The 18,542-nt window shown below is 43.9% G+C and overlaps 1 protein-coding gene across 1 annotated transcript in view; it reads right to left on the bottom strand.

Moving 5' to 3' along the window:
* LOC309553073 (uncharacterized protein) overlaps window positions 1-8,509 on the bottom strand; it is a gene marked incomplete at its 5' end in the record, with an annotated part of 124,365 nt that extends 115,856 nt beyond the window's left edge. The window contains 1 exon segment of the mRNA XM_082253972.1: window positions 7,041-8,509. Coding sequence (XP_082110098.1) covers window positions 7,041-8,509 — 1,469 coding nt within the window.
* Between the last annotated feature and the right edge of the window lie 10,033 nt (window positions 8,510-18,542).

Genomic DNA, 18,542 nt, shown 5'->3' with positions numbered 1-18,542 from the left:
TTGCTTTTCCACTGCGTGGTACGAGACGGCACCTTTCTGCACTGTATAGGCTCTACTCGGCTTGGTTTGCTTTTCCACTGTTGTGGTACTTAGTACAAAGTGGGTGGGATTACAATGATTCTCTGACCAATCAGTGGCTAGTAGTGACAAACAATCAATGCTGCATGCAAAGGATTGTGGGATAAGGTATCGGTATGGCCTGCTTGGAACCCCAACCGAGGTGTTACTGTTTAAGCGAGCCGTACCGACGCCGTACCATGTAATGGAAAAGCGCCGCTGTTCCAAACCGTACCGAACCGTTCTAACACATACCATGCGGTACCATGCAGTGGAAAAGCGCCAAACCGAGCCAAACCGATCCGTACCATGCAGTGGAAAAGTGCCTTATGTGGAGGGGGACACAGCCCTGTACTTGGTCCGCTAACGTGTTTCGGGAGACGTGCTCCCTTCCTCAGAGCTAGTCCATTGTCCTTAGGGCTCTACATTTATACTGACTAAGCAGGTGTAGCTCCCTCCCCCTCTTCCACCATGTGCACTGGGCAGAGATAAGTGGTGGTAAAGTGCATTCTGCTCCTCCTGCCAGGTGCTGTCAGTTTGGCTGAATCCTGCTTCTCTAGTTGCTGTTGGAACTGTATGTGTTCCCGGCTGGGCTGCCTTCCCATCTGGTTATTTATGAACTGTCTTTGCATTATTTCTATACAAGTTCTTTCATCACATTGGGACTGAGTATGTTATTGCCCCAGCACCAAGCTGCTCCCTACCTACAGGCTGAAGTCTGGTTGAGCTACAGGTACCCCAGGTTTCCATTAATTTTAAACAATGTTCCTTCAAGTTAGTTATTAATTCCTCCATCCCTGTATTATGACTAAGTTCAGCCACTCACTGGTATGGATTTTTAAGGGGCTTCATGCATTTTTGTATTTCTGTGTGAGGATCCCCCTTAGAAATCACACCAGACCCAATGGTCTGGTATGGATTTCCTGGGGACTTTACACTTTCTGTTTAGGGGGTAACCCCTTAGAAAACCATATGAGAATCAAACACGCAATTGTTTTTTTTTTATTTATTTATTGCTATAGGATATGCCTCAACAAAAAATTAATTTATAAAGAAAAATATGATACAGTTTAAATTGTGTGAAGTTTATATGGCATAAAAAAACAATTCACACCTGTCCTATATTGCTGCATTACTCATTTAGAACAGAGGTCCCCAACTCTGGTGCCGGTTTGTGGCATGTTGAGGCCACACCGCGCAGGTGGTGGGCATCGAATAGAGTGAGCCAGCACAACTTGCAATACCACCTTCAAACCACCAAAGGGTGCCCGCTCCCCTTCTCCCAGAACCACTACTTTCTCTCCTTTATGGTCACCTTGGGAACAAGAGGAACATAGACGAGGTTAACAGTAGTGTCCAAACTACGGCCATCCAGCTGTTCAGGAACTACAATTCCCATCATGTCACGTTATGTCTTTGAATGTCAGAGATTTACAATGCCTCATGGGAATTGTAGTTCCTGAACAGCTGGAGGGCCGTAGTTTGGACAACCCTGGACAAGGAGAAGGGGGAGGAGAGCAGGCCAGGGACAATGACATAGAGCACTGGTAAGGCCTGTGAGCTGACTCCAGGTAACAGTCTGCACACCCCCAACCCCCTGAGATAACATTGACAGTCTGCCCCCCCCCCCTTTCTGCAGAGGGGTTGTCTTCCAGGAACCTGATCCCTGGTGCTGGGGAGGTTGGGGACTTCTGATTTAGACCATTGAGAGTTTCTTGTAAATTATTTTTTTTATTTCCCCAAAAAATTATATAACTATAGAAAAGATGAATTTATAGAATGTGTGTGGAGAGTCCCCATAAACATTTTGGTACATTTGGGTAGTGAAGGACGATCTGGATATACCCAGCGATTAGACATTGAACAAGCCACACACTTTTCCTTACAGACAGACCTATGATTGGATAAAACACCCCCCCTCCCACTTAATGCATAGTATGTGACAAGAACATTAATGTACAGTATCTCACAAAAGTGAGTACACCCCTCACATTTTTGTAAATATTTTATTATATCTTTTCACGTGACAACACTGAAGAAATGACGATTTGCTACAATGTAAAGTAGTGAGTGTACAGCTTGTATAACAGTGTAAATTTACTGTCCCCTCAAAATAACTCAACACAGCCATTAATGTCTAAACCGCTGGCAACAAAAGTGAGTACACCACTAAGTGACAATGTCCAAATTGGGCCCAAAGTGTCAATATTTTGTGTTGCCACCATTCATTTCCAGCACTGCCTTAACCCTCTTGGGCATGGAGTTCACCAGAGCTTCACAGGTTGCCACTGACTGGAGTCCTCTTCCACTCCTCCATGACGACATCACAGAGCTGATGGATGTTAGATACCTTGCGCTCCTCCACCTTCCTTTTGAGAATGCCCCACAGATGCTCAATAGGGTTTAGGTCTGGAGACATGCTTGGCCAGTCCATCACCTTTACCCTCAGTTTCTTTAGCAAGGCAGTGGTCGTCTTGGAGGTGTGTTTGGGGTCATTATCATGTTGGAAAACTTCCCTGCGTCCCAGTCTCCGAAGGGAGGGGATCATGCTCTGCTTTAGTATGTCCTTAGTCTGCTTGTCTTCAGCAAACTGTTTGCAAACTTTCTTGTGCATCATCTTTAGAAGAGGCTTCCTTCTGGGATGACAGCCATGCAGACCAATTTGATGCAGTGTGCGGCATATGGTCTGAGCACTGACAGGCTGACCCCCCACCCCTTCACCCTCTGCAGCAATGCTGGCGGCACTCATACGTCTATTTCCCAAAGACAACCTCTGGATATGACGCTGAGCACGTGCACTCAACTTCTTTGGTCGACCATGGCGAGGCTTGTTCTGAGTGGAACCTGTCCTGTTTAACCACTGTATGGTCTTGGCCACCGTGTTGCAGCTCAGTTTCAGGGTCTTGGCAATCTTCTTATAGCCTAGGCCATCTTTATATAGAGCAACACTTCTTTTTTCAAATCCTCAGAGAGTTCTTTGCCATGAGCTGCCATGTTGAACTTCCAGTGACCAGTATGAGAGAGTGAGAGCGATAACACCAAATGTAACACACCTGCTCCCCATTCACACCTGAGAGCTTGTAACACTAACGAATCACATGACACAGGGGAGGTAAAAATGGCTAATTGTGCCCGATTTGGACATTTTCACTTAGGGGTGTACTCACTTTTGTTGCCAGCGGTTTAGACATTAATGGCTGTGTGTTGAGTTATTTTGAGGGGACAGTAAATTTACACTGTTATACAAGCTGTACACTCACTACTTTACATTGTAGCAAAGTGTCATTTCTTCAGTGTTGTCACATGAAAAGATAGAATAAAATATTTACAAAAATGTGAGGGGTGTACTTACTTTTGTGAGATACTGTATGTCCTGTCCCTATATGACACCAACCTGCTTCTAGAATTACTCTACCAATTAAAGCGGTATTAAACCCAAAACCAGACATGTATTATGTTGCAGCTTATCAATCATTAGATGTGGTGGCTGCATTTGTTTTCTTTTTTTTTTTAGGCTTGTTCCCTCTATTTTCACCAGGTGATCTGGCCAGTAACACATCCCCCAAATTAGAGTACCCCCACTCTGGATGAAAGAGCAATTATTCATAAAAATGTACATAAAATTGATTAGAAATAAAATCAAATTTGGATAGAAACACCGGCCCCCGGCTAGGAACCCTCCCTTCTCATTTGTGTGGAAGCAGCGGTCTCCCTGCAGAGATCTGACACACCCTCTGTTGAGTCAGAGCTAGAGCTGTCCAATTGGTAAAGCTCATTATCCCAGCTAATTGGAGAGCTACAGCTCTGACTCTGCAATGGGCATGTTGGACGTCTGCAGAGAGACAGCTGCTTCCATACAAAGAGCAAGGGTTCCTCTTTAACCACTTAAGCCCCGGAGGATTTGGCTGCTCAAAGACCAGGCCCTATTTTGCGATTCGGCACTGTGTTACTTTAACGGACAATTGCGCGGTCGTGCGATGCTGTACCAAAACAAAATTGACGTCTTTTTTTCCCACAAACAGAGCTTTCTCTTAGTGGTATTTTATCACCTGTGCGATTTTTACTTTTTGTGCTATAAACAAAAAAATAGCGACAATTTTGAAAAAAAAAAAACAATATTTTTCACATTTTTTTTATATGAAATTTAAAAAAAAAATGTAAAAAATCTAAATTTTTTAACATTTTAGGCAAATTTGTTTTCTACTACATAGTTTTGGTTAAAAAAAAAATCGCAATAAGTGTATTTTGATTGGTTTGCGCAAAAGTTATTGTGTTTACTAACTACGGGAAAGATTTCTGTCATTTCTATTTTTTTTTCAACTAGTAATGGCGGCGATCTGCGATTTTTCTTGTGGGACTGTGACATTGCGGCGGACAGATCGGACCCCTGACTGACATTTTTGACACTTTTTGGGGGTGACAGTGACATTACTACAGTAATCAGTGCTAAAAATATGCACTGTCACTGTACTAATGACACTGGCAGGGGAGGGGTGAACTTTATTGGTGATCAAGGGGTTAAGTGCGACCCTAGGGGCGTGATTCTAACTGTCAGGGGGCGTGGCTTGTGAAGTAATCACAGAGACATGCGATCCTATATAGCAGGATCGCATAGCCTCTGTCATTACTTCAGTGAGAATGACAGACGGTTGTGTTTACATCAGCCGTCTGTCTTTCTCCCTCTGCTGCGGGAGATCGTTAGTGACCAGCGGCCATCGGAGCCGCCCGTCACATGCGCTGGCTCCCCAGGGAACAAGCGGGGGTGGGAGCAAATGATCAAAAAACCCCGCCCCACCTCCCGCCATCCTAAATCCTGTAAAGGGCCGGGATAAGCCAACGCCACAGGGTTAAGCTAAAAGTTCTATTGGGATTGATGACATCACAGAGCTCAAGATTGGATTAAGATGGGACATTATTAACCACTTACCGACCGCCCGCCACAGTTTTACGTTGGTCCTCTGATGCTAAATACCGGTTTTATGGCAGAAGATAGCTGCCATAACCCCGGTATTTTTAAAAACAGCGGGCGATCGTCTTTCAGGTAAGGGTGGTCCCAGTGGCGCATTCGCAGCGGGATCACCCTTACGGTATAGGGGACGAGGTGCCCCTCCCGCCGCGTCCCAGCCGTTTTCCCCGCTTACGGGACCCACCGGCAGCGGGGAAAACGATCCAGTCCCGGATCCTCTTAGACAGGAAGTCGAGTGAGGGCAAGATGGCCCCCACTCGACTCTATGGTCTTGGAGGACCGGAGAGACGTAAAGAGGACCTGTCATGCCTATTTCTATTACAAGGGATGTTTACATTCCTTGTAATAGAAATAAAAATGATCAAATTTTTATTTTTTTTTAAAACTGTAAAAACAAAAAATAATAAATAAAATAAATAGGAAAAAAAAATTAAAGTGCCCTGACCCCGTTAGCTCACGCGCAGAAGCAAACGCATAAGGAAGTCCTGACGTTCAAACCACACAAGTGAGGTATTGCCACGATAGTTGGAGCGAGAGCAATCATTTGAGCACTAGACCCCCCTCTGTAACTCTAAGCTGGTAACCTGTAAAACATTTTAAAGTGTTGCCTATGGGGATTTTTAAGCACCAAAGTTTGTCACCATTCCACGAGCATGCGCAATTTTGAAGCATGACATGTTGGGTATCTACTTACTCGGTGTAATATTATCTTTCACATTATGGAAAAAAAAATTGGGCTAACTTTACTGTTTTCCTATTTTTTAATTCAAATTTTTTTATTTTTTCCCAAAAAAAATTGCGTTTGGAAGACCGCTGCACAACTACGGTGTGATAAAAAATATTGCAACAATCTCCATTTTATTCTCTAGCGTCTCTGCTAAAAAAAAAATATATATATATATATATATAATGTTTGGGGGTTCTAAGTAGTTTTCTAGAAAAAAAAAACTGATTTTAGCTTGTAAACACCAAGTGTCAAAAAAAAAGGCCTGGTCTTAAAGTGGTTAAAACATGTTCTGGTGTAAATTTCCAGGGGGCGATATAGAGCACTGCAGAGTTCAGACACCCCGACCCGGTATAGAGGAGATATATGACAGATGTTTTTGTTTTGTTCTTTTTCCTCACTCTAAAGCCCCGTACACACGCACAGATTGTTGGCCCACCAATCGGCCATCTTTTGTCCAGTGTTGTTTGTTGGTTGAAATGTGCTCTAGACTTGCACTGGAATTTTGTTGGCCAACAAAAACCAACTTCAGAAGTGATGTCATGTGATGGTTACTTTCCGTGTGTTTTTTCTTCTCTGAGCATGCCCAGTCTTGCTCATCTGATTTTTGTCGGCCGAAATCTGTACTGACTGACGGAACAATCGGCCGTTCTGTTGTTGGCCAACAAAAATTTTATAGCATGCACACCAGATTTTTTTCGGCCGAAAATTCACAGTTGGTTGTCGGAAGCATCATACTAACAAGCCTACAATCGGCCGATCGGACGTTGGCCAACAATTTACGGCCAACAATCTGTGCGTGTGTACGAGGCTTTACTCTAAACTTTATCTCCCCTCCTTCACATGTCCGGGGGTTCAGTCCTCCTGGGAGGGGTACACCTGGTCACACAATCATTTTACTATGTACATCAACAAACCAAAAAACATCTCACACCCCCAGTATAAGCTGACTTTTTCTATTATACTCATTTATTTCCTATTAATAATATAATAATATTTCCATATATATTGCAGATCAGCATGATTTTGTAGCAGGACCTCCTATTTCTGTAAACCTGCACCCTGATTTGTACTGCACCCCAAACTACAATAAAAGAGACACTGACTGGAGTCCCCACTTTTTGTCACATTGGATGGATTTTTTGGATCTGACCCTCCCTTCCTGTGATGTCATCAGTTTCTGGGAGGAGTTCTCACATCTCCTGTTTCCCCCCTCGTATCTTTATACAACCCTCATGTACCCATAACCCAGCATGGAGGGGCTCAGTGAAGGTGGTGGTGAAGGTGTGGAGGTGTCGGATCGGGTCACACAGATCATAAAAGGAGATCCGCCCGGCCTCATAATCCAGAAATATCCTGACTCTGTTACTGGAGAGATTGGTGGGTAAGGGGGTCCAATCACTGTCATGTATCACCGAATACTGATTACCTTGCCTGTCCAATCCCCAGGACTTCTTATTCCTTCCAATCCCTGACTCCCCCCCTCTCCTGTCTATACTGGGGTAACACATTCCGACTCTCCAGCTATCTGACCCCCCGACATCCACATCCCAGTAATGTCTCCCTGAGGAGAAACTCTGACTGCTCAACACCTGAGGACAATCCTGGAATCTCTCTGGTGTTTCTGGGTGATTCTGCTTCCTATCTGACCTGGATACAGTTTTCCTGTCATCTGATATCTGTAGATCATTATGAGCTGTGTTTCCATCCAGTAATATGTCTGCAGCTCCCTGTATATAGAAGTATACATTTACCTCTCTTATTATATCAGATAAACCTGTGTGTAAGACCCCCGCCACACCCAGACCCCCTCCATCATGGAGGAGTTCCTCATGTCTCTCTCTGTCCTCATTATCTCCATCCTCAGTATCACACAAGTCACCTGTGTCTGATTCCTGTAAGACAGTCAGTGGATCCGTCATGTTACACAGCTCCTCAATGTCCACCATCTTCCTGGACAGCTCCTCCTTCTTTATTTCCAGATCCCGGATGGAGATGGAGATCCGCTCTGCCCGCCCGGAGATCTCCCTCAGGACTCTCTTCTCCAGGTCTTCCAGACGTCTCCTGAGATCTCTAAACAGGGCAGTGACTCTCTCGGTGTCACCAGCTGCTTCTTCTTCTACTTTCCTCCTGTGCTCCTCCAGACTCTGGACTCTTTCCTCCATCTCCTCTCTCTTTGTCAGAAGTTTCTGCAGAATGTTCCTCAGTGTCTCCTTCTTCTTCTCAGAAGCCTCATCCAGTGACTCCATCTCATGTCCTTTATGTTCTCCAGTCACACAAAACTTACAGATACAGGTGTCATCCTCAGTGCAGTAATACTCCAGGATCTTCTTATGGACGGAGCATTTCCTGCTCTCCATGGACAAGGTGGGGTCACATAAGATGTGTTCTGGGGACTTTTTGTGGACTCTCAGGTGTTTCTCACACAGAGAAACCTCACAGTGTAGACAGGATCTAACAGCAGGTACAGGAGAGTCCACACAGTGAGTACAGAAAACCCCGGACTCCTCCTGATTTGGCTGAGCAGACAGGAAACTCTCCACTATGTTACGCAATGCTATATTCCTGTGCAGTGCAGACCGATCCGGAAACTTCTCTCTGCATTCAGGACAAGAATATCCTCCAGACCCCCCCTGTGTATCCAGCACACGATCAATACAGACCCGGCAGAAGTTGTGTCCACATCTCAGGGTTACAGGATCAGTATAAATGTTCAGACAGACGGAACATTCCAGCTCAGCTCTCAGATTAGCAGACGCCATCGCTGACAGCAGAAGGGAGAAGTGAAAGGGAAAGACACAGAGAGAATGAAGTTGGGAGGGGTCACCTCCTCCTACACAGGATAAGGCTGGGCTGTGACTTGTACTGTATTCAAAGGATTAGTTATATGAAGGGACACAGGTAATAAAAGCGTCTCCTGTAGAACAATGTGCATCTCCTGGGAAAATAACAGCCATTTTCGTATTTATATAATATACAGCACACAGATGGTTTGCTATCTGGATGATCTATAGAGATTAAATAAACAACTTTGTTGCAGATTCCTTCTATTTTTTGTTCTAAAGAAAAAGCCGTGTGTTCCACCATGTACATTCCAGACTGATTGCTGAATATGAGGGTCTGTGCTCATTAAAACCACCTGGTGCAATGTCAGTATTCCATTGCGGACAGTTGCTGTGTCTGCATCCTTTTGGAAGTATTTACCGTATATACTCGAGTTTAAGCCGACTTTTTCAGCATGTTTTTTTATACTGAAAAAGCCCCCCTCGGCCTATACTCGTGTAGTGCTATTTTGATCACTCTAGAGCAGTGGTTCTTAACCTGGGTTCGATCGAACCCCAGGGGTTCGGTGAATCAGTCTTGCGGGTTCAGTGGAGGTCAAGACACACACCCGACTCATATGATTCGTGATGACACGCCCCGCTCATTGGCTGCAGGTGATCACGCAACATCGCTTGGCCTATCTGTGCTGCAGGGAATTTGGCGCACCCAGTAGTCAAATTGTAAATGTTGTGATGGTACGTCGTGTGATTTCTTTCTTAATATTAATCCCTTCATACTAACTATGTCGAGGAAAAAAAAAGAAAAGTGGTCGGACGAATATGTACAATATGGATTCAAATGTATAACGGAACGTGATGGGAGTCAGCGTCCTAACTGCATGATTTGCAACGCCAAGTTGAGCAATTCTAGTCTAGCATCGGCAAAACTAAGAGAACACTTCCTTAAGCTGCATGGAGATGGAAAATACAAGAACACAACGCTCGCTGAATTTAAGGTGAGGAGAGCCAGATTCGATGAAAAGGCTAGTCTGCCTGTTCTCGGCTTTGTACCTTTCAACAAACCAATTCTCATAGCAGGACGAAGTTGCTTACCTGATCGCAAAGCAGGGCAAACCACACACCGTTGGTGAAACACTCATAAAACCAGCTGTGTTGAAGATGGCGAATATCATGCTGGGAAAAGCGGCTGAAGTTAGGTTATCCCAAATTATGTTTTTGTCTTTGTGTGAAAAGCATGTTTTAATGGTTTTGTTCTTTTGTTCATTTTGTGCACCAATATATACCAAAATATATACCTATGTTTTGAATTTGAAAAAATCATATTTTTTTTTTCCAATTAAGAAGGGTTCGGTGAATGCGCACATGAAACTGGTGGGGTTCAGTACCTCCAACAAGGTTAAGAACCACTGCTCTAGAGGCTACTGGGGTATGATGACGCCACCTGTGTAGTATTTAGGAGCAGAGTCTATATAATCTGTGTGATCAGGACAGGATTTATAGTAAGCGCCAGTGCCTCCACTCAATCAGGGCTTGTGATTAGCAAGTGAAATCCCAATTGAGAAAACATATCCATATAGACAGTAATCCACACAGCAGAGTGTTTAAATGTCCATGTATTGAATAAATAACATTTAGTGAACCATACAGCATAAGATATTTTCCTCATTAGGAACATGAAATAATTAGCAGTGTGTAATGTTCTGGTACCTCTGGTACCCTTTATTCCACTTTCCATAGTGTATGCGTCCCACCATTCTCTTTTGGTAGGTGCGCATACACCTTTAAGACCGATGCTGTCATCACTGAGCGCCGCAGAGCGGCTATTTCAACCGCCGGCGTTCTCACTCTCATGTTCGTTCAACCTGCCTTGAAGCTCATATGCTTACCAGTGTGTCTCGCTGTGGAACCTCGCTACGATCCCTGTATCTCGCTACCAGGATCACTTCCTCAGAACCGAACCCCGCTACTGATCCCTGTATCTCGCTACTGGATCACTTCCTCATCACCGGACCTTCTACTGCTATACTATAAGTGATAAGTACCCCGCAGGGGAACCCTCCATAACTTACACTACTACTACTTGCATTAAGGACTGTTACTACCTATCCATGCTATCCTATCATCTGCACTATCATATAGATTGCTAGCTCTTGAGACTATTACCATCTATCATCTGCACTGCTGCAGAGATTGCTAGCTCTCCTGTCTACTACCATCTATCATCTGCACTGCTGCATAGATTGCTAGCTCTCCTGTCTACTACTATCTATCCTTGCACTGGGTTAGTCTATCCTGTATTGTCATCTGCTGTCCTCACCACCTATTAACATACTCGATACTAACCTATCTGCATTCCTAAATACCATCCTGAACTCTCCTGTACAAACCTATCAAGTGCTTACCATCCTTGTTACTGTTCACACCTGTCCCTTCAGCACATCACCTTCATACTACCATATACATCCTATCACTCTAGGAACATCTCATTGAGTGTGTATATATCTGTATGTTGAAGCTGACAGGCCCACGGTGATGAGTCCTGGAGAGTTGGATCTGGTATTCAACATATCTCTGCATGACTGCTGAGTGGAGATTTTGCAGCTGAAAATCCAGCCTATACACAAAAACGCAGTAGAGTTACACAGTGTCTCTGTGTGTCTCAGTGAGGGGATGTTACAGCACATTTCTGTCTACTTGTGTGTTCTCTTTTGTCCAGTCTCACCCTGAAATCCTTGCTCTGCCCTTTTTGATGACCTCATGCTTCTTGCAGAGAGAGAAATAAAGCACAGCAGCCATATTGACAAAGGGCAAAAACAAACACTGCATAACAGGAATACACACTTGAAAGATGGGCAAAGAAATGATCACATCACTACGTTCTCCTCCTGCTGAAAATCCTTCCGACCCGGCAAGGATATACACATAAAATAACAACAAAAATTAACATCGTTGTCGCCTTCTGCAGACCACTTCTCCAGAAGCAATCTATTACAGAGCTTAGCTGCAAAGAAAGTATGGTTAGTAACAAATTGGCATCATGCTAACCAGTCTAGAATGAGCTGCAATCATGTCTGTCAGAACATGAGGTTGTACATAGTTCTGTACAGCATAGCAGGGTCTTCCCAAAGTGTCATAAGTAAACACCGGTGGAGGACTTCGAACACGATCTCCTCTCCTCAACCCCTCAGGCATAAATCCAGAGAACTCTGGGACAGCATTAGTGGGGAAACTTGGTTCTCCAACCATGCCTGGAACTGTAGGCACAACATTTTGGGTTCAAAAGCAGGAGTAGCTGGGTCCAAACCTCCCCTCTGAGGGAGGCCCCCATCAGTACTAGGTGAAGGAACCTGTACAGGAGACTCTGGTGGAGGTGTAAACCAGTCACTGTCATCACTCTGGTCTCCACTGTTGGCACAAGGCACATCATTATAATCTGTAGCAATGTCAAATTGTGGCTCCTCATCAACAGTAGCAACTTGTGGTACCGGAAGCAAATGATTCCTATGCCAGGCTTTGATCTGACCCTCAGGTCCTCGAATCCTGTATACTGTAATCCTAGGCAGTTTTTCTACAACTTCAAACAACTCATTTCTCCAGCGATCAGCTAACTTATGTTTGGCTGAGGGTCCCAAATTGCGGAGAAACACTTTATCACCAGGTTGTAAGTCTTTGTAACGAACTTTGGAATCAAAACGCCTTTTATTGGCAGCATTTAATTTTGCAGCATTTTCCTCAGCCATCTGATAGGCCTCTTTCAAACTCTGTTTAAGTCGTGCCACATACTGATAGTGATTCCTCTGTTTCACTCCATCAGTAGAAACGCCCAACTGAATGTCAATAGGGAGACGGGCTTCTCCCCCAAACATGAGAAAATAAGGAGAAAAGCCAGTGGATTCATGTCTGGTGCAATTGTAGGCATGTACCATAGCTCCCACATGTCTACTCCAGGTCTGCATAGCACCATTAGGGAGAGTACCTAACATGTTCAACAAGGTACGATTGAAACGTTCAGGGCGAGCATCACCCTCTGAATGATAAGGGGTGGTGCGGCTCTTGTTGATGTTAATCAATGTTAACAGCTCTTTAATTAGGCGGCTTTCAATGTCCCGCCCCTGGTCAGAGTGAAGTCGATTTGGCAATCCATAGTGAACAAAAAACTTCTCCCACAGCACTTTGGCTACAGTTACTGCTTTCTGATCTTTGGTGGGATAGGCTTGAGCATAGCGAGTATAGTGATCAGTCACAATCAAAATATTTCCCACACCACTGCTGTCATTGTCAATACACAAAAAGTCCATGCACACTAAATTCATGGGACCAGAACTTTTCAAATGTTCCATAGGAGCAGCTCAAATAGGCAGAGTTTTCCGTTGCAGACATCTCACACAACGGCGGCAATAGTCCACAACAGCTTCCCTCATTCGTGGCCAAAAGAATCAGTCTTGGATAGTGTTGAGCGAACACGGACTGTATTATTCGTGTTCGTACCGAATAATTGGATTTTTGTTACCCGAACACGGACCCAAAAACTTTACTGTATGTTCGGGTTTAAAATCCGTGTTCGGTCATTTTATTTCCTGTTTTGTATGTAATGGCGCGCTTTTAATGGCGGGCTTTCAACAGCCAATCAACAAGCGTTTAACTGGTGTGCCGTAAGCCATCCCAGCCATGCCTACTAATGTATTAGTAGCTGTGATTGGCCATCTGAAGCATGTGACCATGTCTTTATAAGTTCGAGAGCCCCCATCGCGCCACATCATTCTGCTGTAGTTTAGGGACAGAGCACACATCATACTTGCTGGCTGCTGATTATGGACAGACAGTGATTCTGTGAAAAATTGTGTCCGAAAAGAATGCAGGGACAGGTCGGAGTGCAGGCAGGGAAAGTTATTAGAGCATTTTAGGGCCAGGCTGGAGATTAGGCTGGGTCAGTCTTCTACATCGATTTTGCTGTGTGGGGGGTGGTGCAGTGAACGATCTTATTGAGCATATTAGGGAAAGGCTGGAGATTAGGCAGGGACAGTATACACCGATTTTGCTGTGTGGGGGGTGGTGCAGTGAACGATCTTTTTGCCCTCACTCGAGCCCACTGAGGAGGAGGAGGGAGAAAAAACAATCAATTTTTATCAGTCAGTTGTGTGCAGCATTCATCTTAGATCTATTTTACTACAAGTTAAAAGGGATTTTTTTTTTCCCCTTCTTAGCCTTTTTGCAGCAGTGCTGACTGTGACATAAGACACTACTGTGTTCACATGTGCTATTGAGTGATTTTCAATTTTATACACTTTTTTCTATTCCACTATTTAATATACACCCTTTTGGGTAAAAAAAAAAATTAAATTGTGGCATAGTCTGTACTAATCTATTTAAAAATTACAAACTTAAAGGGGAATTTTCTTTTTTTTTCCCTTCATAGCCTGCTGCAGAGCTGACTGTGACATAAGACACTGCTGTGTTCACATGTGCTATTGAAAAATCACCAATTTTATATCATATTTTCTATTCCGCTATTCAATCTACACCCTTTGGGGTAAAAATAATTAAATTGCGGCATAGTCTGTATCGGTATGTGTGAGATACACCTTTCCAATTTTTGGGGCGCATCTTACACCGCCGAGGATTGCAGGGTGCTTCAGTTTGCCTCTTGCCTGTTCCGAACTCCTCCTACTCCTCATCCTGCCTTTAGGGTACAAAAAATAGTAATCAGGGCCTAGTCTGGGTCTGTACGTGTAAGATAGATACACCTGTTGACATCATATTTTCTATTCCGCTATTCAATCTACACCCTTGGGATAAAAATAATTAAATTGCAGCATAGTCTGTATCGGTACGTGTGAGATACACCTTTCCAATTTTTGGGGCGCATCTTACACCGCCGAGGATTGCAGGGTGTTTCAGTTTGCCTCCTGCCTGTTCCGAACTCCTCCTACTCCTCATCCTGCCTTTGGGGTATAAAAAATAGTAATCAGGGCCTAGTCTGGGTCTGTACGCGTGAGATAGATACACCTTTTGATATCATATTTTCTATTCCGCTATTCAATCTACACCCTTGGGGTAAAAAGAATTAAATTGCGGCATAGTCTGTATGGATACGTGTGAGATACACCTTTCCAATTTTTGGGGCGCATCTTACACCGCTGAGGATTGCAGGGTGTTTCAGTTTGCCTCCTGCCTGTTCCGAACTCCTCCTACTCCTCATCCTGCCTTTGGGGTACAAAAAATAGTAATCAGGGCCTAGTCTGTGTCTGTACGTGTGAGATAGATACACCTTTTGATATCATATTTTCTATTCCGCTATTCAATCTACACCCTTGGGGTAAAAAATAATTAAATTGCGGCATAGTCTGTATCGGTACGTGTGAGATACACCTTTCCAATTTTTGGGGCGCATCTTACACCGCCGAGGATTGCAGGGTGCTTCAGTTTGCCTCCTGTTCCGAACTCCTCCTACTCCTCATCCTGCCTTTAGGGTACAAAAAATTGTAATCGGGGCCTAGTCTGTGTTTGTACGTGTGAGATGCACCGTTTTATAAATTTTTTTCTATTCCGCTATTCAATGTACACCCTTTGGGGTAAAAATAATTAAATTGTGGCATATTCTGTATCGGTACATGTGAGATACACCTTCCAATCTTTTGGGGCACTTCTTCCACCGCCGGGGATTGCAGGGTGCTTCAGTTTGCCTCCTGTTCCGAACTCCTCCTACTCCTCATCCTCATCCTGCCTTTAGGGTACAAAAAATTGTAATCGGGGCCTAGTCTGTGTTTGTACGTGTGAGATTGTAATGTTCCGGTACCTTTGGTACCCTAAATTACACTTTCCACAAGTGTATGCGCCCCACCATTTACTTTTGGAAAGGTGCGCATACACCTTTAAGACTGGAGCTGTCATCACCCAGCGCCGGACTAGATGGCTATTTAAAGCGCCGGTTCTCACTCACATGTGTTCGTTCAAACACCCTTACCTGGATGCTAACCTTGCTTGAAGCTTCCATGCTTGCAAGCTTACCTCGCTGACGGAACCTCGCTGCGCTGATCCCTGTATCCCGCTACTGGATCATCCGCCTCTTCTGAACCACCCTTCGGCTGTATCGCTAATAGTGCTAAGTACCCCGCAGGGGAATTCTCTATAAACTTATACTAAGCTTACACTATCTAGCTCTGCATAGTAAAGACTGTTTATCACATCTGCATAACTAGATTGCTAGCTCTTGAGGCTACTGCTACTTTCCTGCACTGGGTTGATCACTCTTGTATGTCCACCTGCTACTCTGTCATCTGCTACCATACATGACTGCTAAACCTTCCTGCATCCATCTGCTACTGTCTCACCTTCAAGTGTCTATCACCTACAACCTTCACTCAACCTATCCCTCAAACCCTCATCATTGTGTTACCACATACATAAAGTCACACTAGGAACCAGCTTGCTAATTGTGTGTATTTACTGGCTGAAATAAGACCTTCCACACATGATGAGTCATTGAGGTTGGGAATGGTATCTCAGCATATCTCTTACATGACTACTGACGTGGAACTATTTCTGCAGCTGAAAATCCACACCATATAAGAAACGCAGAAGCGTTACAGATTGAACGAACCAAAAAATGGATTCAGCAGAAATAACCACTCAGGTGACACAATTAAAACAGCAAGTATCTGCGTTAATACACGCACTTGCTGAATTAAAAGAAGACAATCAGGCTCTGTCGCAGCAGGTAATTAGACTGACACAACTTACCTCTGCTCAGTCCCCTGAACCCAAGATAAATCCCCCTTTGGTATTTACAGGCGATCGCAAAAAAATTCTCGAATTTAAAAAAACATGTGAGTTACTTTTTTTGCTAAAACCTCGTACCTACCTTACTGATCACATTAAGGTTTGTACTATTATTTCTTACCTATCAAACGATCCTCGAGCCTGGGCAGATTCTCTTTTTGAGAAAAACGACCAGCTTCTCAACTCCTATGCCTTGTTCCTGGCAGAGCTCACTAGCCTATATGATGACCCCAATAGGCAGAGTACTGCTGATCTTCAGTTAAGATCCTTGAAACAAGGAAGGAGGCCTGTAGAAGACTTTGTCGCAGAGTTCAAGAGATGGACCCTTGATTCAGAATGGAATGATGCATCTCTGAAAACCCAATTTAGGCTTGGCCTATCAGAAGCCGTTAAGGACGAGCTCGCCCGAGCGGATCTGCCAAAAACCCTGGATGCACTAATACAACTCAGTATTACCATAGATAGAAGACTACGAGAAAGAAAGGCTGAAAAGATGGGAATGCCATTATCCGTTTCCTCTCGGAGTCTGGCCGTTGACCCCGTTCCTATGGAGATAGGAACCATACGCCCACCGCTATCAACTATGGAAAAAGCCAAAAGACGAAATGAAAATCTCTGCTTGTACTGTGCATCCCCGGATCACAAGATAAACGTCTGTCCCCTAGTCAACAAAAAGAAGGGTGAGTGTTCACATGTCTCCCTAGGAGGATTGACAACTTCATTCACTAACCCCTACATTTCTGTTTTTTTGACATTACAGTGGGACCAGAACAGGATTACTACTAAGGCCATGATTGACACAGGATCTTGTGGAAATTATATGGATATATGTTTTGCTGCTTTAAATAAAATTCCTATTATTTCTAAACTCAAACCTGTCTCAGTAAGTCTTATTACCGGTGTTCCGTTATCCTCTGGTCCGATCACCGATCAGACACAAGCACTTCTAGTCACTATTAACGAGTCTCATAGGGAGACTTCTACCTTCGATTTAATACCTTCACCCCACTTTCCCATTGTGTTGGGACTTCCCTGGTTACACACACACCAACCAACCATAGATTGGAAGAAACGGTCCTTGACCTTCCCTTCTTGTTATTGCGAGGAGACGTGTAACCTCCCGTTTTCCGGGAAGATTCTGTCTGTGGTGACAGATGAGATTGCACCACTATGTTATCAGGATCTTTCTGAGGTTTTTCTTGAGAAAAATGCTCAAACATTACCTCCTCATCGAGACTATGATTGTAGCATTGATCTACTCCCAAATAGCAAATTGCCGTTCGGTCATGTTTATCCTCTTTCACAGGATGAACTTGCCCATCTCAAAACCTATCTGGATGAGAACTTGGAAAAAGGTTTTATTAGACCTTCCACTTCTTCTACAGCAGCAGGACTCTTTTTTGTTCGCAATAAAGATTCAAGTCTCAGACCTATCATCGACTACAGGACATTGAATGCCATCACAATAAAAGATCGCTATCCTCTACCGCTTATCCCTGAGCTCATTGAGCAGGTGCGTGGAGCTACCTATTTTTCAAAATTAGACCTGAAAGGAGCATACAATCTCATTCGAATCCGTGATGGACACGAGTGGAAGACTGCATTCAGAACTAGATACGGATTGTTCGAATATCTTGTGATGCCATTCGGCCTATGCAATGCCCCTGCAGTTTTCCAACGATTTATAAACGATATTTTTAAAGACTTACTAGATGTCTGTGTTGTGATATATCTGGACGATATACTTATATATTCACGGACCCTGTCTGAACACATAAGACATGTAAGACTTGTATTATCGAGATTGCTTGCACATAATCTTTATGTGAAGCTGAAGAAATGCTTGTTCCATAAAGATGAGGTACTCTTTCTAGGCTACATCATATCCAAAACAGGAATCGAGATGGACATGAGTAAAATATCCTGCATTCAGGATTGGCCTACACCAACTACACGCAAGGCGCTACAGCGATTCCTGGGATTTTCAAATTTCTACAGGAAGTTCATAAAAAACTTTTCTGCTATTGTGAGACCCCTCACACAGTTCACTAACATAAAAATACCATTTAAATGGTCAGAAGAAGCAAATAAGGCTTTCCACTTGTTAAAGACAAGGTTTACTTCCGCTCCCATATTACGCCATCCAGACCCATCCCTCCAATACATTCTGGAGGTAGATGCGTCAAACATGGCAGTAGGAGCAATACTCTCCCAATGACCAACTCACACTTCA

This window comes from Pelophylax lessonae (genome assembly GCF_965119305.1).
Source record: "Pelophylax lessonae genome assembly, chromosome: 4".
NCBI classification, from domain to species: Eukaryota; Metazoa; Chordata; class Amphibia; order Anura; family Ranidae; genus Pelophylax; species Pelophylax lessonae.
Note: the sequence above shows the minus strand (reverse complement) of the source record. Positions and strands in the feature narration are given on the sequence as shown.